Source organism: Symphodus melops, assembly GCF_947650265.1.
Source record: "Symphodus melops genome assembly, chromosome: 15".
Classification (NCBI taxonomy): domain Eukaryota; kingdom Metazoa; phylum Chordata; class Actinopteri; order Labriformes; family Labridae; genus Symphodus; species Symphodus melops.
The window spans coordinates 15154890-15178773 of NC_136705.1; the positions used below are offsets into that span (position 1 = coordinate 15154890).

General features: G+C 38.0%; 1 protein-coding gene across 1 annotated transcript in view; it reads right to left on the reverse strand.

Annotated features, from left to right (window-relative positions):
- The window catches only part of arid5b (AT-rich interaction domain 5B), a 74904-nt gene that overhangs the window by 34415 nt on the left and 16605 nt on the right, over window positions 1-23884 (reverse strand). Inside the window, exon 4 of the mRNA XM_079362505.1 lies at window positions 7133-7363. Coding sequence (XP_079218631.1) covers window positions 7133-7363 — 231 coding nt within the window. The remainder of the gene's footprint in view (window positions 1-7132; window positions 7364-23884) is intronic.

A 23884-nucleotide genomic window follows, 5' to 3' on the forward strand; every position in this document is an offset into this window, starting at 1 on the left:
CAATGAGCCCAATCATAGAGACTTTATCATTTTGAAAAGCAACAAAGCGATGAGCCACAGTGATTATGAATAATCATCATTCCCAGCACAAAACAGGCCAATGGGTAGTTTATATTCATATCTGTTTTTTTGCTTTTTTGTATGAGGATGGATTGTATTTTTGGGAACATACGTGTTTATTTAAAACTGTAGTAATCTGAATACATGACTAACGCTGCTGCAGTGTCAACGTCCTCTTTTCCGAGGAATGTCTGCATCATCTTAGGAAAAAAACTGGAAGCATTAATCAAAGTCATGAGGTACAGTATAATCCTCACTTTGCTACTTTCATGTATTAGCGGTGGGAGACAAAAATATATTTGACGTCACCAAAGTTACACAAGGTCTTTTCAGAAACAACAACGGTAACAACATGCCTCTACCTGCAGACAAGTGAAAGATGCTCCACACTTAACCCCACAACCCAGTTGCAGAAGGCTGAGCTGTTTCTACACCAGAGACAGTCTTTGTAAACAGCATCTACAGTTACACCGATGAGTCAAATGTGCTCGCTCCAGGTTGCAACATGCTCTGTTGTAATTTCTATCAGGAAGGTTCAGGAGGCGTATTACGAAGTATGACTCTTTATGTGTAGTCGATTACAACTGAAAACCTACCTCATCCATCTTATGGTGTTAATATAATCCTGTTGATTTGAACCATTAACACCTGCACTTATTATTTATTATCATCAAAAATGAATGAGGTCAAGCTTGCCAGACAGCGAAAGTGAAAAGTATTAAATAAAATGTATGTGGGGGAAAAAGTTTGTGCTACATGCACAGTCCAACAGCTTTGATGTCATATTTCCTAATCAATTTCCCAGATAAAAGTACCTTCAGTTCCAAAGAAGTATCGACATGCACAGACATGAAGTAAACCCCAATGATTGATTCTTCGCAGTCAACACTTTAGCACCTTTAGTCCATGTTAACATTGTGTGGAAGACTAGTTTCTTACAAGCAAGAGCAAGTCTGAAAAATCTCTTTGGAGGCGATGTTTGTTTAAAATTCTGGAGCAAAATTTAAACATGACATTTATGACCTGCAATGTGTTGACAGAAATATATCCTGAAAAAAAAAATATTTTCTAATTTTATTATACCAATACGCTTGGGTGCTGTTTGAGATCACCTTTGATGTCATAGATTAAGTATAAAGGTAGTAACAGGGAGGGATCTTAAAAGTACTTACAGCCACAACATGTGATGATAAAGTGACCGCAACAAGACTACAAAATGTTTCACTGTGTGACATAACATAGTAATTCCATTTTATTTTACCGCACACTGCAGTAAAAGGAAAAATAGGAAAAACAGCCATACTGTAGCTTTAAAATGAAACATGTAAAGTACAGAATGGCGTAGGTTGAGGTTAAAAGCACTTCAGAGGAAACTAAAAGAGAAGCACATCATTATGACATCATTGTATCATTCCCAATTATAGATGTTCTTAGGGGGAATTAGCATGATGCTGCTTTCAGCTACTGCATTAAGGTCGTTAACTAAGTAGTTGTACTGGAGGAAAAATGTATATACCCAGTCAAATTCTCAATTGAAATGAACATAATTAAATCCCTTTGTAGTCAAACATTGTTTGCTTTATTCCTTCAGGGTCAATGTAGAAATGTGGTGGTGGAACAAAGTTAAGTTGTGGAATTTAAATATGAAAAGAGAAGAGATCAGAAAAGCACAGCATTTCTACATTTGTCTGATTACACGCCAATGAAAATGTAAAGATGAACATGTTATGACCTATTGCTTAAAGCCAAATGTTATAGTTGGAGAAGTGTATGTACATTACAGTATGCATCTCTCTGTGCTGTTTGCTAAAAATAGAAAAGCAATGCAAAGTAACATGTAAAGAGATGGTGTATATCTGATGACATAATGGGGATAATCAGGGAGATTATCTGTTATTCAGCCCAGGCTTTGTGTTAATGCTGCGGCTGCAAGAAAGTGTTTTTAGTTAAAATAGCATCAATTTTATATATATATACACACACACACACACACGTATGTACATACATCTACATACTGTATATGAGCAATAATAATAGGTTGTCTCCCCTTAAATCATGGCATGGTTAGTTGCATAACATTGCTTTAATGCATCTTTCATTTCCTGTTAAACATACATCTGAACAGAGATGAGCGCACTATTAGTGGCCTTTCACCAGATGTTTACTTATTGTTCTATACAGTTCATGTCCTGGTTATAAAATTAGACTATATAGCTACAACATGTACTCTTTTCTCCTCTAAATTTCTCCTCTACGGCCTCTGTACACCCTGACATATGGACGATGAAATATTCATGGGCCGTTGGTTAGCACAAATCTGCAGAGGAGATGGGAAAACATGAGCTTAGCAAGCAGTTTGCCTATTACATTAACAGACGGGGCTGTCATGGGACGGTATCAGTGTATGCATATTTCATCTGATCTGATTTCATGTTTAAAAAGTGAACAAGAAAGTGGTTCAAGTTGTGGAAACAATGACATCACACTGGATGTTCAATCTGGTGACCCAGCCCAATCAAGCTGTAGGGGACTAAATGTTTTTGAAGATGTTATCTCACAGTGCAGGGCTAAAATTTAACATGTTTGCTGCTTTCATTTTTATTTCTCTCAGCTGTCCTGCTTAAGTGCAGTATGTTTCACAATTAGTTTCAGTCAGAAGAATAGAGACCAAACAGGAAATCTTTCTTTTTCTGTCAAACACAGATGCAACTAACTCAGACAGGCAGAAACACCCTCATAAATACACACCATGCACGACTAAAAATCCAGCCACAGATGTAGCAAAACTAGCACACACGCACCCCAGATCAAAAATAGACTCTAAAAATTCTGTTTATGATCAGTGCATCTGGACAATTTTAATATACTGAAGCAATACATATTTTTTGTACTCCTCCCACCCTTAGGGGATTACAAAAAAGGGATTCTAAAGGATTGCTCTCAAAATGTTTCTTTTTAATAAAAATCAAACCAGCACTGAGTGAGAGATATTTCAAACAAAACACACTGAGCCGAGCATGAAATATATAGTTTCTGTGCCAAGGAGAGAGACCTGGGGAATATATAGCACAGAAGAGAAAGAGCAAAAAAGGGAGGAAGAGGAGAAGGAGGGGGGGGAGGGTCCTCTGAACTGCTTTGCCTCAAACATGATTGCCTCACTAACTTTCAAAATGCTGTTGATTTAAGCAGAGTGCACACAAGGAGAGTAAGGTTGCTAAAGACGATGGGGGAGAGGAAGGTCATCATAACTTCAAATTCAGAGAAAAACGTTGGTGATAATATTTTTTTTAACAAACGCTGAAATGAGCGACCTTTGAGCTTCTCTTAGAACGAAATGTTGAAATAACTCACTGGTCAGGCTTACAAATGTTTATGTTGTGGCTTTGTTGCACATACAGTATTTGTGCCAAATGAATGTGAGAAACACACTGACAGTGTATAACAGAACCTTGAACCTTATCATCTGTCATTCGACGCTGTGAAGGCCTGGCCCACTCAAACTATTCCTGGCTTTTTCTCACAGCAGTTAAGCCAATATTATCTCACTACAGAATATAAGACCCATTTAATTCTTGTTTTATATAAGAGCTTGTTCTTCACTTACTGTACTGTAAGGACTATGTGGCTTCAGCACAACTTATTTTTTTCCTTGTTTTGCCATTGTGCACTGCTGATATTACTTTCCCCCTGGCAAGAAAATTAAATTGGGGACACAAGTAGCGATGGGTATAATCAATCCACACTGGCACAAAGTGCATGATAATTATAAACAAAAACTGTGTCATTCCCCATGAGGAAAGCAGCTGCAGGGGTGACAGGCGGTGCTGAGCATAAATATGGATCACAGGACTAAAGATCTGCGATCTGACGCAACCACAGTTATTTTTCTCAAGCTGGTTTCAAAGCAGGCCGGTGAGGTGGACGTGAGAGAAAAAAAAAACATATAGATCGAGTTAGGAAGTACTCAGATAACTGTCCTTGTCAAAACAAGGATGGACTTACATCACTGAGTGAAGTCAGAGCAAATATTGGAGATATAAAAGTGATTGTGTACACAGGAGCAGCAGGAAAGCCAGAGTCTTTCATTTCTTACCTCAAAATTACAGATAAATCAGAAATAGACAAGAAAAAACATATGCTCTTGATTATACAATAAATGTGTGAATATCTATGCTCTACATATACGTGGTTAATGCCATAATAAGGCTCCTCAGAATAGACTTAACACCATACATTTATCTGACAACTACATTTCACACAATACTATACCACCAGGCTTGCTGAAATCTGCAATGGCACTTTTTTTTTTCTTCTTCGTAAGGCTTCTCTTCTCTTTCTGTCCCTCTTGAGGTAACCTGACACACTTTCATGAATTAGCCGAGACAAGACGGACGGCTATTAGAGCTGCCACAGCAGATCCGGCTGAATATAAAAGGTCAGAATTAGCATTAAGAAAAGCAAAGATGAAAGTCCTAAAACTGCTCCCCTGATCCATTTTTAACTTTTTAATATTTCTCAGATGCACAGTATTTCCTTCAAACGTGTCCACAGCGCTGGTATTTATCCTAATAAAGGTGGATTTAATATGGCTTTTATTGCTCTATTTTTGATACAGAGCCGGTAAATGGCAGGAGAACTTTACTCAGCAGTTGTGAGTGAATCTAAGTGCAAATGTGCAAACGTTCATGTGTGTGTCTTGAGCCTATAAGTAAGACGCCCTTGGGGCCTTAGTTCACTTGGCAGAGAGATGAAAATTACTTAGCTCTGCTGTTTTGAAACAAATCACAAACAAGTCTCCTAGCAGCAATTCAAGCAGAAATAAAAGGCCTGCTTCAAACCTAGTAAAACCTTCATGTGAATAACTTTAGAAACCCGGTTGCCTCAAAAAAAAACAAAAAAGTATAGCTCCCTTAGGCTCTGAAAATAAACCTTTAGCTTAAATGTGGCTCACAGAGGAATGGTATTATTGAGCCAAGCGAATGAGCAACAGCAGCCACAGGATGTTAGCGTTACTATTCATAACTTATTTTCCTATGCCTAAAACCGTTTTCCCTTCTGGTCTCACCTCTGCCGCTCTCTTAAAAATGCAATTACCAACTGGCAAATTTACAGGAAAAGAAAAACAATGACTTCTGACCAAAGGAGCCGTTACAGTGAATGTCAAATTGATGCTGCACAAGAGCCCACTGTGCAAACTGAGTGGAGGAATTATAAAAAGAGAAATGAATCACATTATTCCTTTTGTTTTAGTCCAGCTCGGGGGTTAATAAAATGTGTGGATTCAACAGAGAAAATGCAAATGGACATGTTCTAGCACTTCAAATTCCTCACTGGAACCACAAAATGCTTTTCATAGGTGTGACTGGTGAGAGTGTTTGAATGGAGGTCACTTGTGTTTATAAACAGAGAGTCTCAACTAGAGTCAAAATACACAAAATGAAATTTTGACAGCATGTAGGAAAAGTTAAAAAAGATAAAGCACTAACCCAGGGTTTGACTCCAAACCTCTGCACATTGCCTCATGTCTTTCCCCACTCTCTCATCCAAGTGTTTTACTTTATCCAATGTCCTCACTGAATAAAAGCATAAATACACCAAAAAAATTATCTTTACAAAAAATAATTAGAAGCACTGGTAGAGTAGAGGTTTATTCCCCAGCTCAATGTACAAAGACTGGACTCCTTGAAGTGAGTGGGCCTGGTTTGATTATGACCTTTGGCTCCTTTCCCGCATTCAGTCTCCTTTTTCTATCCACTGTCCTATCTCTCAAATAAAGGCACAAAAGCCCCCCAAAACAAATCTAAAAAAATAAATAAACAAAAAGAGCATGTTTGTTGAGATGGCTTCAATTCATCTGGGCAATGAGAGCACAGCACAAATAGTAGAAATGTGATAATATAAACAAAGTAGTGATGAGAGAAATGAGAACACAGCACACAAGCTAATGAGTTCCAGTCGAATCCAAATGACAGCAGCAAAGACTTTCTCACAAGTGTTAAAAACAACCAAAACAGATTCTCAATCACTGTTTAACACTCTTGTCTGGTGTCTTCATAACATGATTTCATTCAAAGTTTGTGAGTTAGATTGTGAATAATATAATAATCATTTTAATATCTGATTATTTGAAATGTTTAAAAGGCAATAAATTATTGTTCCCTAGAAATGAAACACATGATAGTCATTTTTCAACAAGAACAAGGTAAAGTGGGGGGTTAAATTCACGTCAATGATGTTATTTGGAATGAGACAAACTGTTTTTATAGTGACTGAGATCATGCTCTCATCTCCTCAACTGGATGCCCAGTTGTTTAGACTGGGTTTTAAATCTGCTATAAAACTGATTAAGAATAACAGCAACCAATAGGAAAACAACAAATACGGTTTTAAGAAAAATGTTTTCTCACATCTGAACTCTTACATCAAACATTTTTCAGCCAGGAGCAGCTAAAGGAAATGTTTTTGATTTTTCGCACCACAATATCATCGTCTTTAAAACACAATCCTCTACATTGTCGAACCCTGCATACAGGGTTTCCCACAGGTTTTTGATTACAAACAGGTGAAACCAGGCAGTTTTTCTCCGCTAATTAAATGCTGCTGTTCTGAATAATATAGTGTTTTTCACAGTTTAACAATTCCACTTGACTTTGGAACAAAATGTTTCAGAAGCTACATCTTATTTGGCCCTCAGTGCTTTTCAGTTTCATGGTCAGACTTAACAAAATGAAATCTTGAATGAATTTAAGTGCATTTTTCTGGGATTTCACACATTGGAATCAAAAAAAGCTTGGCCCACAAAGTGCACACAGTGTCCATTTTCCACTAGAGGCAGACTTGAACAAATGGTTTGGGTAACCATAATGACATAATTGAAAGTTTGAGATGAACCAAACTGTGAGAATGAGTTTTAAGTGCCTGCTTACATTCAGAGTTCAGGACTAGAGGAGTTTGATGTTTCATGGGACGATAAGCAACCCTCCAACCGCCCAATAACTGTTACTGTAATGGTTGTTGGATTTTCAAATGAGCTGATCTTTAACTTCATTAAAATCTCAAACGCTTCACTTACCAAACTCGTCACAGATGCTGTCGTTCTGCAGAAGGGCGGGATGTTCGAAGGTGTCCCGGCAGTACAAGATCCTTGTGCTTCCTCCCAACGCAGCGATGCCGCCCAGTGCCAGCACTGTGTGGTCGATGAGCAGGGAGGACGGCTGCTCTCTGAGCCGCGCCAACACTGAGCGATAGCGGCAATACTGGGGGTAACTGAGGACCAAAACCTTCTGCCCATCCTCCTCCTGGCCTGGAAAACGCAGAAAATAAAGACATCAAGTTAGAAGGTCCACAGAGTGTACTGTACATAGATAAACTTGAAATTCAATGGGGAAACTTTTTTGGAGAACATTTTGTTTAGCAAGTGACCTTAGATTTCCAGAGAATTAAGGCAAATAATTTCACAGGATCTTCAATCTTCATCGATAATTCTTTGATTACTACATTATTGTCACACATCTGAATCCAGTGTAATCAATCTATTTACTCTTTGCAGTTGGAACAAAGTCTTTTGTTAAGTTTCACATCCCATGACTTCAGGTTTATTTTGATCTGAATGAGGACATGATAAGGCCTAAAAACGTTATGTCGTTTTTTTTTTTAATCAATCAAAATAGAAAATTATAATGTTTTTAAAACCATATAAAATTGCTTTGTAGCCTAATAATAAATTTCACCTGTCTGTCAGAACACCATTTCATTTCCACTGTACAAACACGTTATGTTGTCTGACTGCATGTTTGAAATGCATGACATGCATCGCTGTTGGGGTGACAAGAGGAATGTCAACAACAACTCTACAAGCTTGCAACTTTGACTGACAAGGTCTTTTTAACAAGCAAGTTCAAGATCAGAAAATCCTCGGTGCAATTTAGACAAGGCAGAGGAGAATGGGTGCTCGTGTACATGCATGTGTGTGTGAGTGCTGACCTTGTCACCCTACAACCTAAATGTGTGAATCTATTTACACGTACTTTGGAGTACAAAATAAATTATGAGAAAGAAAACTTATTCAATGCAATAAGTGAACAACACAGTCCATACACAGTCCATAGTTTGACTGAAGTGAAATTCAGTTCATAATTAAAAAGTGATTTCTACCATGAGAGCCAGACAGTCTTGTTTTTCTGATGTTAGTGTGTAATTAAAATGCCACAGATAGTGTTTATGTTTTACAGACGCATTATCAACAGTGACAGAGAACTGTCAAAGAAATCTCTTCAGTCGTTTTAAAAAACCTTTGCACGAGAAGCACAGATTCCACAATTCATACCAATTGGTGGCGGTAATGCACCAAATCATTGTTTTGAAAACCACCAGAACAAGAAGAAAAACCCTGGACAGGAAGTAGAGACTAACCTGACACACTGCAATAACATATATATGTATATATGCTGATCCAGCTGTTAATAGTATACTCAAGAACAAGATGAAGAGTCTTCAGCTACAACAATGTCAGCTTATTCAGTTAATTGTGTTAGCAGCATGCTAACATTTGCCAATAAACCACAAGCACATCTGAGGCTGTTGGTTTTGTTATTAGTTTTGCAGATATTTGGTCAAAATCAAAGGCATTTGGTAGAATTCGCACAATAACATTTGCTCATGCCATTTTTCTCCTGCACAATACCGTAAATTCCGGACTATAAGCCGCTACTTTTTTCTCACACTTCGAGCACTGCGGCTTCTACTCCGGTGCGGCTAATGCATGGATTTTTTATGGGGGACAATGAGCTTCTGCCGCAAAAACATTTGACTTCGTCACGTCGGATCTTAATATCAGTCATTTTGCGCTTCATGCACGCACCCTCATGATGGAAAACACACGGAGAAATACATATGATGTAGCTTTCAAGTTAAAGGCGATCGAGCTGGCTGTCAAAGAAGCTAACAGAGCTGCTGCACGTTAAGATGACACTGACAGCGACAACAGAGACTGAGGAAGTGAGTAATGAAGTCATTCTGAGGCAGTGAATGGATGGACTTTTTCTTGTGAAAAATATTACGTCATTTTTCATCAGCCGTGTTACAGACACCGTCGGCTAGGCTTCGTATTGTAACGGTTCATGTTGTAAAGTCAGTAGTTGATAATGTGTTCATAATTCCGATTATGTGGAGAGTCAGTGAATGCACCAGCGAGAACGTGTTGAGTGGCTGTATGAGAGAACGCTGGGGGAGAGAGTTGGATTGTTACGGCAAGTTATGGTTTTGCTCTCTGCTGTAAACGGCGTGGTCACGGCCGACAGTGATCGGGTTATTAAAAGTTATTATTTGAACGCTCTCGTCGTCCTTTAACGTCCGTACGGACGCTACAGTATTTGCGGATGTTACCGGTAGCCTACGTCTGTGTAAATAGCTCTTGTTATAGCGTGGACACCTGCGGCTTATAATCAAGTGCGGCTTATATATGTACAAATACATTTATTTACTTATTTTTAGCCGGTGCGGCTTATATCCAGGTGCGCTCAATAGTACGGAATTTACGGTACATGTCTCTAAAATAACAGCTGAAGTATCAGACTGAGTTTTATACAATTCATTTGGAACTTCTCTTATGATATGTCATCTTAACTATGTTGATGCTGCGCAAATACTAGAATGTAAGCCGTCAAGTGTACAGGATGTAGAAGGGGATTAAAATAACAGTTTTTCTACAGTCCTGCTTAATTATATCACAACACCTCCTGCCACCCACACTGCTCAAATATTATAATCTACAACTTATTACATGCCTAGTTATTCATTTCTATGCAGCACAGGATGGAACGACTTACATAAGACACTGTGAAAGGGAATGTTTGAATGAGCTGTAAAGAAAAGACGTCATCGTTTATAAAGATTGTTCTGTTCAACCTTTAATTATTAAAAAAAAAAAAACGAGCTATGTTTTTAGATTGATCCAAAAATAAACATCTAAAATAAACATCGAAAGGAAATCTTTGTTTAAAGTATAAGGCTGCCCTGACAAAACGTACAACACAATAATATAATACCAACAAGCCACCTTATACTTTTTTTTATAGTTCTTGATTGTTAAGGCCATAAAATATATTTGAATATTCATAAAAAATGTGCCATAAAGCCAAATTTTCAGAGCTTTAGTATACATTGTTTCTTTGAATGCAGTTTCATATCAGAGAAGTTTAGGATAGGATATTATTTTATTGATCCCCAATGGGGAAATTCAGGCGTTACAGCAGCAGTAGTACTGAATCAAAACAAGAAGTCAAAAAACCAAGTAAAACATAAAAATAATAACGTAAACATAAATACAATTCCAGGTAGTGGGGGGGGGATATACAGAGGACTATGGTGGATAATACTGTGCAGTGAATAGCATGTTAAAGTGACCAGTGAAGAATTTAAAGTGACATTTGTGATCAAACGGTTAAGTATTTGCAGTTATAAGTTATAAGTATAATATATATAGTGCAGTTTGACAAGAGTATAGATATATAGTTATGAGAATATAGGAGTATAATGTAATAAAGTAATATATAATATAGATAGTATAGATATAATATAATAAAAAATAAAGAAAGAAAGAAAAGTTGAAGAAATCCTAAAGAATACGACTGAATTTGTTCATTTCTGCTTAATATGACTCACATGGTTATTCAGAGTAATAGTGGCTGAATCACTAACTGATTTAATTAACTTATCGTTTCAGCAATCACATCACATTGTGTGGACTCACTTGCTCTCAGTGGCATGTTGTTTAAAACTGGAGTGCTAATATTTTTCTAGCTTACAAAGCCGACTACACGGTTCAACAGTTGATGAAGCAGAGTCAGGCAGTTTGAAACAGGATTTTTACATGAATTATTCACCGTGCTGTCTGCTTTTACAAAGCCCTCGGACATGACATTCATTGGAATTTCTGCTGCTGAGTTAATATTTCAAGGATGACTAACTAGCCAAGCTTTTCACCTTGGCTTCCTCAAGACAAACAGGCAATTTGAAGAGGCCTATTTAAAAATGCAGCCCCCCCCCCATGTTGTTTTATCAAGCTGGAGGCTGATAGCATCATTCAAATGTGCTGCAGAAACAGGAAAAGACACCATTCATAGCATATTTACAGCAGCTGCATTCCTTACAATCAGCATAATTAGTTCCACTGTATCCCAGTGTGACGACCACTTCAAAAGGAAATATTAAAACCATTCAACCTACACACACAGGCAGCCAATGTGGAGTACGGCGCCACAAAGCTTACAAGTGTACAAGCGCACATACACATATTCCTATGCATACAGATACCATGTTGCGGACGCACACATTCATTAAACCTTGCAGCAGTTGTCGTATGCAATTACAGCTCAGAGGTAGAGCAGGCTTTGTTTCCAAATGTCAGGATTTTATTGTGAGCGGTCACCGTCAGGCCAGCTCTTTCTCCCGAGGACCCTCACAGCATTTCACTTGATTAGATTCAATTTGGAGAGAGAGCCGCAGGGCATTAATAACTGTACAAAGTGGTTGCAATGCATGCATGTTGATGTGTGTGCACTGGTGCATGTAATGTACATTTAGCATTTGGATTCTTTACAATAAATTCCTTTGTTCTTATAGGGAACCCTTCAAAATAATGGACAACTTTATCTTTGCCTAAGCTTTCTAATTGACTGTGGGCTGTGGCTACATGGCTGGAGGGCTAGAAGACAGAGTGAGAACATTATGCAATTTGTCTCTCTCTCTCTTTCCTTTGGGTCTTTATTTCTATTTTCTCTCTTTCTGTCTGTCAGTCTTCTCTGGGTGGCAGTATAGTGTGTTGATCAAACAGCTGTGGTGTGGGAGATTATTTTCAGAACATGCTGTAAAGCTCCTGACCTCATAAACTACAATAGTGTCAGGGTCATAACTGCTCTGCAGGACAGCTGACGTTACAACCACTCTGTCATTGCACAACTCAATAAATGGTAACACAATATAATAAACACCAAACTGATGAAGTTAGTTAGGTACTCGCTTGAGGGCTGTAATAGAAATGTTGCACTTTAAAGGCCACTTCTTAATTTTTGGAGTACAACTCAACTGTGAAAAGTTGTATAAATCGCTTCTTCAGCTCAGCTCACAAGTAGCTTTCCAAAGTCTGAAAATAACCCTGATGATGTCATAATGATGTCATTAGGGTTGGGTTGCACACAACAAACCTATAACAGAAAACATGTGTTACAAATTTAGAGGTTTTGGAGTATAAAAGACATGAGGATCTATGAGTCAAGATGAATGATGAACTATTGAGATGCATCATGGGAATTGTAGGTTTCATTGTAAGAATAAAAAGGGGACCAAAATTCAGATATTTTTCACAGTTGTTTGTTGTTCTGTCTTTTTTAGTTCAATAAAGTTTGAAACGAATCCAGAAAAATGAGGAATCATTAATAGATGTAGTTCTATAAAGTAACAAGAGCATAACAATACAAAATAGGGTTGAACAATGTGTTCCTCTTAAAATGAGGTTTTAAAAAAACGTTGACATTTACATGACTTTTCGCTGTGTAATACACGGTGGCAAGTTTGGAAGCAATAAAAAGATATTCTCAGTGTGAACTGAAAGTTAGAAAGAGGGAGAAGACCTTGGTTGTTTCTTTATACTGCTTCTGCTCGTAACTTTTATTATTATAGTTGTTGTTATAGGAGCATAGATTTCCTGTAACAAAAGATGACACATTACAAGCTGTTCCAAAGGTATGAAATAGGATACACTTCCTGTCTCTTAAACAGGCGTGGTACTCTTCCTCTTTCACCGTAAACACTTGATAAAGAACAGATTTAATGACTGTGCCTAATATTGCCACATGTTTTTTATGACTTGCTAAATATCTGATATCAATATATATCATCATATCTGCCTTATAAATACATATGAGAGGGACTTTGTCTTTAGGCTTACCAGGAAGTGTGTGAACTTTAACTGAAAAGCTTTTCCACATTTATCCCAGATTTGGGTAGATTTAGAGACTTAAACTACCTTGCTGGTGTTAGAGAAACATCCTGGTTTTTAGCTCAAGTAGCATGATAAATATATATGTGATGTGTCATTATACTGTTCAAAACAGCCATATCGTTTGTTTTCCATGTTTTTCACAATATCACAGGCAGAATTTAAGATAAACCCTAACAGCAATTATTTACAACACTAAATTGTTACCTGAGGGGAGCAAATAGTTAGCAGGAGCTTTATCTGACTGCATAAAATGGTGTAAAAGCATGACAGTTACAGTCAGACCCCCATCTAACACATTAAATGTGCACATGCTGAGTGAGCAAGCACTGCTTGATTACGAAATTATCTCATGAAATGTTTATTGCTCATGTTGCAATAACGCAGATGAAATTGTGACTAAATGCGCAATTTTAAGTCAGTGTTGTTATTTGTTTCACCCGTCTCATTGCTTAAAGCCCTTTGTTTGAGCTATTTGAATTTCCCTCGGGATCAATAAAGTATCTATCTATCTATCTATCTATCTATCTATCTATCTATCTATCTATCGGCTTTCTTATCAAATCACAGTGCAGGAGGCAGGACTTTTGAGAAGAGAAAAAAGAAACAGCATCTTTAACCATCCCTCGTAGTAAAACTAGAAGTATGAGCCAGTTAAAGAAGCCTTCAATAAAATATTGTCATGCAAAGCCTAAAAGACAATACAATTCCTTTTATAACATCAACTCAATAATTCACTGACAGCTTGTTCAAAGAAGCGAAAGCGAGTTTGGAATAAGCATACATCTACGGTAGTCTTATTTTGGAATCTGGCAGCAGAATTTTTTTAAGCTGTAGATACTTCAAGGCAGACTGCCTAACTCAAGTATAGAGTACATTACAATAATGTAACCAGGATTTTGACAAAGGCATGGATGAGTTTAGCTGTCTTGAGATGACAGGACGGGCCTGATCTTTCAAACACTCTCGAGATTAAAGAAGCAGTTGACTGAACCAGTTTTGTAATATGCAATTGAAATGCAATCGGGAATCACATTTCTATATTTTCAGACACTGGCCTTTCATGACTACAAGAAAAGTGCAGAAATTACGGAACTTCTTTTGCAACATGAAGATTAAAATGTATGCTTCATCTTACAGTTTGAGCTATCCACCACCTGATGTCAGGAGGGTCTGCTTTAGTCATCTGTAGACTATAATACCTTTCAAATGACTTCAGTCCCAGTTCTTTCACAACAACGCTGTCTTTCATTAAACATATAAAAGTACTACAGTGTTTCAGTTCTTCTTTACACTATAGAAACTATTCAGTCAATCAATATTGTCTGTTGCTGCTTTAGCTTTGTAGGATTATGCTTTGTTATGAATCATGACCCAGGGGACAAGACAGATGCCACATAAATGGAAGGCAGCTGAACACAAAGGAAGCTACAGTATATCTATTTAATTTTCTGAGGACAAAAGCATACCATCATCTGTCACTTAGGTGCAGCAATATTATCCTTCCAGCACCTCTTTTAATACAAACTCCAGCAGCAGAAATGGAGAACAAAAAAACCCAGAACAAAGAGGAAATAAAAAGGTTAAAAAGTTAGAGTGCACAGATAATGTTTTTTTTTTTTTTTTACAATTATTGATATTGAAGACGTTGCAAGGCTTACAGGTAGTCATTGTCTTCTATTCATAAAAGAAACACAAATCTGTTCTTAGAGACTTCCATGCGTGAATAACTCATCTGGTAATCTATCACATTAAGAGAGATGAAGGGAAATTCCTTCTTTGATGTTGGGTTTAAGGAAGCAAGGAAATTATAGTGTTGTCTGTCCACCAAAAACTTTTCACAAGAACATGATGAAATTTATATTATCCTGATTGCAACATCTACATCTGCTTCCGGTCTGTATTCCTCTTACATTACTCATAAAAAAGGTGCTTTTTGCAGCATTTTTACAGTTTCTTTTTATTGGACATCTTGGACAATGCCTTTCCCATGAAAACATCATGGCATTTCAAATCTAACTATATACAGTATATCAATCATAGCAAGTTTGGGTATTTGTAAGTTCTTTATTTTTCTGGACCGACATCAAATTTCAAGTCTCTCTTCAAGTTTAATGGATTTATTGAGTCCAAAAATATCTATTTCCTGATGTGTTTCGGAGGTGGAATTCTTATGTTTTGTTGAAAATGTGTAATAGTTTTGTTGTTTTGGTCAAAGAAAACAAGGAGATTGCCTTGAAACCTTAAAACATACGAATAGAAGAGGATTCCTCTAATAGCAGCTTTATGCGGCATGTTTAGGAAAATATCTCAACACTTAAATATATATATACTGTGAATCACAGATCTCAATCTATAGAAAAGCAGTATGCTGTAATATACATGGATGATACTCAAGAACCCAGGCTGGCAGGGGAAATATACTGTACTTGCGAGCCAGCCGTTCTTATAGGAAAAATGCTACACAAAAAGAGAGTAGAGGAGATGTTACTGTAGTACAGCCTTTATGAGAAATCAATATTATAGGGACATGTTCTGAAACTACATTATAGCAGAAATAATTAAAGAATACTTTCTGTAATTGCACTGAAAGAAAAATGTCTGCTTCTCTTCCATAACCAACATGATAAATGACTTGCCGTAATCAAAATTTCAGAAATGCTGCACATGACATGAAAGTCATTACTTGTGGTTAAAGCAGCTGCTCCGCTGAATGAATAGCCAGGCAATGTTTGATGAAATATCATTGATAACATTGAATTTTCAACCAGAAAAAAACAGAAAGGCTCATCTACCGCAGCATGTTGCAAATCTGCTGCTTTTATTTGAGGATATCTAAAGCAGCTTTTTCAAGTTGAGGATAAAACTAGCTGTAATAAGAGGGCTGCTGACAGTTAAAAGCGGGTCTGCACTGGCTAATTAAAACCCAAATGTGACTCATGTATGTTGTGTCATTTTAAACTTGACCAAGCTTAAAAATATGCCCTAACTGCCCACAAGCTTTGACAAGATCTTTCAGGGCAAGTGTGCTCATTTCTGCTGTCACATAGGAGCAGGAAAAAGCTGAAAACCATTACTCTCAAGCTCCCTGTCACCCGCTGTAGTCCTTAAATCACTCACTCGCCTCAAATTTGCTGTTGTCAACATTTCTACATTATCTGCCCGGGCCAAGGAATTTACTGGGTCCCCCGCTGCTTTTGTGGGAATGGTGAGAAATGGCAAGGCTTGTAACACAGAGCTAGTATTGTCATTTTCATATTATGTGTTTGTTTGCTTTTTTAAAAATCACCAAAACAAGTCTTAAGCATTAAAAACAGGCAAAAAAATATGACACTGGCAAAAAAAAGAAAGAGAGGACAAATTAAAGAGAGGGGTTCTTTATGGTATTTTCATCCATCCTGAAGGATCTGCTCTCTGTGCTTTGTATTGATCTCCCAGGCTGCCCTGTTTCCATTTAGCCTCTTCTCATAATATATAACACATCTCTGATTCATCTGCCTTCTCTCTCTCTCTCTCTCTCTCTCTCTCTCTCTGTCTGTCTCTGTGTGTCTCTCTCTCTCTCTCTCACTTCTCAATGAGGGGACATGACACAGAGAGGGGGCCACATAAGCAGCAGCAGGCGCCCGATCTGGCTATTGGTTTCATGTTATTGAAACCCGACCAAATAAAGAGGGAACGGCATCTGTCAATGACACCAAATGGAAATGAAGTGAAATGAAGGGAGGAGGTGGGCGGCACATTTTCACAAGCATCGATGTTCCTATAAAGAGAATTACATAAAACAATGAAATAAATTCATTTGCATGATTCATCACTCGACCAATCTGTGAATGACTACTATCAGGTTTGTACAAAATGTGCGAGAACATTGCGCTAATTACGAGCTAGTCAGTACTGTAAACAAAATGACATCAATTATGCAGAGGGTGCAGTATCAATCAACCACTGTATCCAAGTAAAATAAAGCAGAGTGATCATCCACTGCATTGTTTAAAGGTCTACAACTGGAATAATGTTTCACATGTTTTAAGAGATCTACTCCAAATAACAAATCAGTTGCCTTGTGAGTAACATATTAAACCCTCAAAGACACTGACTCCTCCCCCTTTCCCCTGCTCATCATGTGAACTGAAACCTTTCCCTCACGCTCAAATATAAACAATAATTAACTCATCGATGAAAGACACTTAACTTTTCATACATCTTTTAAAAGTTAATGAGGCTAGTTTGCATGACTTAAGCTATTGCTTTTTATGTTTTTCCCAGAGAGTTACTATCTAAGTGGCAAGCTCACAAACGATAAACTAGTCAAGTTTACAACCAACAAAAAAGGTTTCTCCGTGGTGGAGGTGACGAGGAGTGTGATAAGCAAAGTTTTGGTAAAATAAAATAAAACTGGTTTGATAAGTTTGAATTTAATCAAAATTTCAAGCTGATCACAACTGATCCCATATCTGAGCCGATGGACTGAAAAACAATGGTTGAATGTCTTAAGCTTCAGTTATCATGTACAAAGGGTGAAGTGTAACCTTAAAAGATATCTGGCTTTTATATTCAGAGGCCATGTCTGTGTGCTAATTTTTCTTGGATAATCATATTCCCACAAAAGGCCACTTACACCCAGAGGAAATGTTCTGCTGAAACTGTACAGAGGGCTGAGAGAGAGCGAGAGAGAGAGAGCGAGAGAGAGAGAGCGAGAGAGAGAGAGAGAGTGAGAGTAAGAGAGAGAGAGAGAGAGAGAGAGCGAGAGAGAGAGAGAGCGAGAGCGAGCCCTCTATGCATGCTGGCACCTGTTGTTAATTATAGTAAAGCACTAAAGTTTCTCATTCATTTCAGCTGGGTGGGGCATTGGCCTGTGACAAAGAAGGGGGAAAAAAACAGAAACATTTATATAATTTCACCTCAATTTATTCAAGTGTGCACAAGGATTGAGGACAAACAGCTAGGCATACAAAAACAAGCTCACTCATAAAAGGTCTGCACACAAATACAAACTCAAAAATAAAGAGAAAAATTCAACTTCCCTCAGCTTAAGTCCTTCCCAGATGTTCTTGTGGTTGACAAAGAGAGAAAAGAGGGGGGTGAAAAAAATGGCCGCACCACATTTTCAAGAAACACACCCATATTAAATGTTTTCAGTTAAACAGAGAAGAAAAGAAGAAGAGAAGAAGAAACAACACAAGCACTTTCCTGCGCTTGATTTATGTGATTTTATTACATTAAACATTCTTTCCCCTGAGCAGGCTCGGCTCCCTAGCAACCATCGCTCACAGCCCTAATGTGTCTGGCACACAGCCAGGGAAAGCTGCCTGCCTTATTGATTGCCAGATTGAAAAGTTTGCTTTTAATAGGTCCTGTAATACATGAAGGAATTATTCAGGGAGCGTCCTTGTCAAAAACCCAAATTGGTTCTTTTGACTATCAAAAAACAACAGGGGCCATGTAACAAATGAGCTATCAGAAAATCTCCAAAGGGCCCCCCTTCTTTTGTGTTAGCGGAGATGAAATTACACAACGCTTTAGCCCCATCAGAGTCATGGGGAAGAGGGGAAAAAAAAAAAAAGTTGAAGCTGTGATTGCTACAAGGTTAGAGGCCATGTTGTCGCTTCAGATGAGGAGGACAAGCTTGTTGATCCCCTTTTGTGTCATGATGGATCGGCCCTAAACACTGTTCGCTGTCTGGTCCCCGGCCGCATCTTGACTAATGAAAGACTACTGCTGGGTTTTTGGGGGTCAATCCACTTATGGCAGAGTCAATTCTCAGAGTTAAAAAAAAGCTGCTCTGCAAGAACACTAGAATGTGCAAATACCACAAGGAGCAAATTTAATCAACGATGGTAGCAGAAAAGCAACTGCTTTTTTTGAGTAGACACAAACAAGAGAAACACTTGTCTCCATATCTCTTTCCTTCTCCTCAAACAAATCTGAAAGCTCTCACACCCAGGTGATGATACTCTATCTGCTATGACGGCTTCTCTCATTTGTCACGCAGCTCTGCCCCACACAAACTCAATCGAGCAGCTGCGATCGGAGATTTCCGAGAGGTTGTCACCGATACACAGAAAGAGGGATACATGGAGAGTTTTCTTTGCAGACAGTATTTCCCAACCTCTACTGCAGAATGAAATGGATGTCATGTTTGGGGGCTTTAAATGTAACTTTAATGGGACAGCAAGTTCCCATTTAAAGGAGTTCTGCAGGAAGGTTAGAGTAAGAGAGGAGGAGAGAGAGAGAGAGAAAGAAAGAAGAAACATCTTATCAGGAGATTGGGAATTGGGTCAGGAGAGGAATTACATGCCATTCTAGATCAAAGTTGCCGTGTGTATTTCCTCAACAAAGGAGCCCCTCATTATCAAAGCAGACTTACTGTATTTCTCAGGGCGTACACTGCGCAAAAGGAAACATGATTTAATATGTTTGAGTAAAAGATTGAAGCAAGAAGGGGGAAAATAATACTAGAGGCTATTTGGGACACTTTCCCAATAGTAAATCTGTAATGAGAAAGTGAAAGGGGGTTAGTTTGTTGGAGATATTTAAGTGGTGGTGGGGGTGGGGGGAGGGGGGGCTGTCATTCAACATGACTCCATTGTGAATTCCTGTCATTATATAAGAAGCTCTCTCTTTCTATCATCAGATCTGAACAGAGGAGGGAGGCTTTAAATAAACAGCCCATTGAGCTAAGCCAACTGGAACCCTTTTCAATAATTACATCCAGCACAATACTCCATTTACATTGCATGTATTTAGCTGGAGGACCTGACAATGTGGCAAAGAAAAGAGTGACATTAGCAGCGGATGATAACAACTAGAGCGGTGCGCTCCCCAAGGGGGAGACGTTTTAGTCTGTGGATTAGAGGGAGACTTTACAGATAGCAATATGTCATTAAAAACCAGCACCATCTGTTCACATTTCTTGTTTATGTGCTGTCTGTGGAATCAAGCATATTGAATGTACAAAAGAAAACCCCAGGATTGCAAACCGGATTGCATATTTCGGTATTCGCAATTAGCTGTGATGACACATTTTTGGAAAAATGAAGAGAAGAGAAAACAAAACAAAAACAATTGTTTTCTTTTCTGCGAGCTCTAATGATGTGCAGTTTTTGTAAGACCGCCGCATTATTCATTCATTTGACACACATACACACACACACACACACAAGCAGGTAATTTCTGATAAACTGCTCCCAGCTTGTCTTTAAACCTCCTGTTTACAAAGCGAAACCTCTGATGTGGCAAACGTCCGCTTTACCAACAGCTCTGTAATCACCAAAATGCAGCACAGACGTACAGTGTTAGCAGCTGCTTGTCTTACATTGAACAGGAAAGATAAGAACTTCAGTGGAGAAAATATCTAAAAGGCCCGATAGCAACGTTCAATCAAGCTAACAATGTAGTTCTTATTTTCTCAGTAATATTGCTCCATGTTTTTTACAACCACTTACAAAAATATGAGCCTGAAATGACAGGGAGGGAGATGTTTTTGTTAATTTTGTGAAACCCAAGGACGGACTGGTTGTATTTTGTACATAGTATAATAACACAGTAAGAAGAGACATGAAATGACAACATTATGAATCATAGAAACATTTGGCTAAGCCTTCTGTTGTCTTTAAAGTCATGATGATGACTGGTAGTGTGTGTGTGTGTGTGTGTGTGTGTGTGTGTGTGTGTGTGTGTGTGTGTGTGTGTGTGCGCGTGTGTGTGCGCGTCACAGGCTATAAATGGACAAAAAAAAAAAAGCTGCTGCTTGTGAAAACCAAGTACAGAGATATCTGATCGGATTTATTCTTGTTATCTGTTCTTTGTCACATTGAATAAATTACAGTTATCTTCTTCCATTGGATAATACTTATTCTGTGACTATTTAACTTTTAATATTATCCTTTGGCACGTCAAACATAACAACAGCTTTCTCAGAGTAATGGCTGAAGGGGAAAATCGGGGGGGAAAAACAAGACTGGCTCAATGCCTCTCATTTTGCCAAGTGCTCCTCAGGCCAGTACATAACAAGGAAATGGACTGACAGGTTGAGAAAGAGGACAGAGAGGCATCAATGATCTATTGTTTGCAGCCAAGGCGCTCCTTTCCAACTCCCCTGGCAGTCAATATATCAAAGAAAGCAAAATATATTACACCATCTGTGCAGAGATGTTTTGCAAATACAAATTACATCATTTGTGTTTTGTTTGGCTTAATAAAAGCATTAAGAACAGTTATGTATCCAAGCAAGTATGTGTGAGCGCACACACACACACACACACACACACCTCCCACCAAAGGTCTGGAATCTATCAAAGCCTGCATTGCAATTACCTTTCAATGCTGGTAAAATGCATTACCTCTGTGCTGTGAAATGAACACTATGTTATTCCTAGGCTAGAAGTCTATCTTCCACACTATGACCTATACAGTATATATTTCCAGCAGCCAGGCTCTGGGACCCTCATGTATCAGTTCTGCTTTACAGATTATGGCAGATACTAAGTGGATGTTGTCAAAAAGCTGATCTGCAATCAGCAGCAAGAGTTATTTTTTTACCTCTGCATAGGTCTGGCTGGAAGAAAATGTGTTTTTCCAAAACTGCCATTTTTCAGGGTTGAGTAAAATGGGTGTTTAATGGGAGCATTCATTTGCTCACACAGTGTAGAAAACAAGCTATTATTGCGAATGTGCACAGTGAGTCATATTAAATCTTGTAAAAAAAAAAAGAAGAGTGAGAAAAGCGAGCCATCATTTAAGTTATAAAAGACTGGATTTTCTTTTTACAATCACTATAAAGCAGTGAGGTGCGTGTTATTAGGCTTGGGAATCTCAGGGTCACTCACTCACAATATTGTACAACACCATCTGATACAAAGCCAAACAGTCCAATGCAGCAATACGAAACTACTACACAAAATTCCCTTAAATAAGGTAAAATAACCAACAGCGTATCCTGTGCACAACCAAGCTATGTTCTCTGAAGCCAGTCAGCTGCAGGAACATGAAATGAAAAAATAAATCAATAATCTGTGGCACACTTAAAATTACTGTGAGCTAACAACACGATTCGCCTGTAGCTTCAGCTTTTAGGATTATTCTTTTTATTGACTGCAAATTGGTGTCCTTTTCACCTCTTATCAAGCTTTATCTCTTAACTTCTTTAAATCTCTATTTAACATCATCCCACTTCTGTCTTATTTTTTTTAATCAAGCTGCTACCTTTTTATTTGGCCAAATATTTTGTGATCACATAACCCTCAATTATGCCATAAGTGCCGCTGTAAAAAGTCATGAAGGATTGACGCCATGAGCCACACGGCAGGGAATTCTGTTGATTTGATTTGATTTGTTCTACTAAAATATCCCCTTTATAAACCAGCAATTTGATATTTGTAACACACGTGCTATAGACCAGAATATATTATCATATCAGTATTTGTCCCATCCCCTTTTTATGGTTTGGTTATCATCAAGAAAAGTACAGAGTGATAACAGAAAATGTGATTAAATCCTTTGTTCATCGTTTACGTCAGTATCAAATTAAATGTTTCCCCATTATCTAGACTCACTTGTCCAAGATATTGCTATAATCCGACTCATGTTCCTGTCCTTTTTCATGTTCCTTTCATTCAAGTCCATGCTGCTTGTATTCAAGTGTCATTTAAGTCAAAGTGTGCAAGTGTCATTACCAAAATGTACTTAAAGTATCACAATTAAAACTACTCATACACCCACTCAGTATTCATAATGCAGAAAAATGGCTCCTATAAGCATACTCTTACATTACTGTTTCCACTGGTGCCTTCATGTAGAAGTACTAATATGAGGAGATGAAAGTGGAGCTAATTTTCAACAGTTTCTGTTTAATGACACTTGGTTAACTTATCATTATGTCCGTGCTAAATCTCTATCTATGGCATAACAAAACCATCAAGTAAAGATGGGATAAATCATAATTAAAAAAATATGACACACAGCGTAAAATATTTAAGGGGAAAAAAAATGAATACCAACTTTTTCCTTCCAAAATGTTATCGCCTCGTGTGAGATTGTTTTACTATTTATTTAAAGACTTTTTGATACACAAAACAGGCCATCCAGTAAGACACAGTCTTACATGCATTCATAGAGCAGATGGACTGACATGCTCATGAAATATGCAGAGTTATTTATTGTGCAATCTGTCTTTCCTGAATGCCGACTGAGCAGCGCAGAATCCTCCATATCTATAAATTATCCAACATTTTTAGTCTAAAGGCAAACATAACATACAAGGGAGACACGTAGCACAAACAATCCTCTGCTCAAAAAAACAATGTTACTGTAATACTTCAAATGAGCATCATGAGATATAGAAGTCTGTCCAGAAAGGCTGCTGGTTGGGTAACACACAAGTGTGAGTCAGAGTGTAACTGGAACTGGCAGGCAATTTGTTTAAGAGAGAGCAAAATGCTCCTCATTCAACGCACAAACTCAGATAAAATGAACTCCTGGTGCATGTTCTTTCTATAACCAAGAAATACAATGTGAAATAATCTGTAAATTTGTCTCCAAGGCAGATTAGCTGGTGTATCAAAAAAAGAACTAACTCCCTTTTTCTGCCTGTTTAAAATGCCCAACAGAGGTCACATCAATAGTGTCTCTGTTGTTCCAGACCTGACTAATGGAGAGAAGAGAGACACAACTGTTGTAATGGAGAGAGGGAGCTCTTTATTGCCCTCCGAGACCACTCTCATTGTTTAACCATCAAGCAGCCCTCGCTCAAGTCAGAAAACACATTATGTGACATTCCAGAAATAAAATAACACAAATTATTAATGAATATAGCCATCCAAGGAAGCT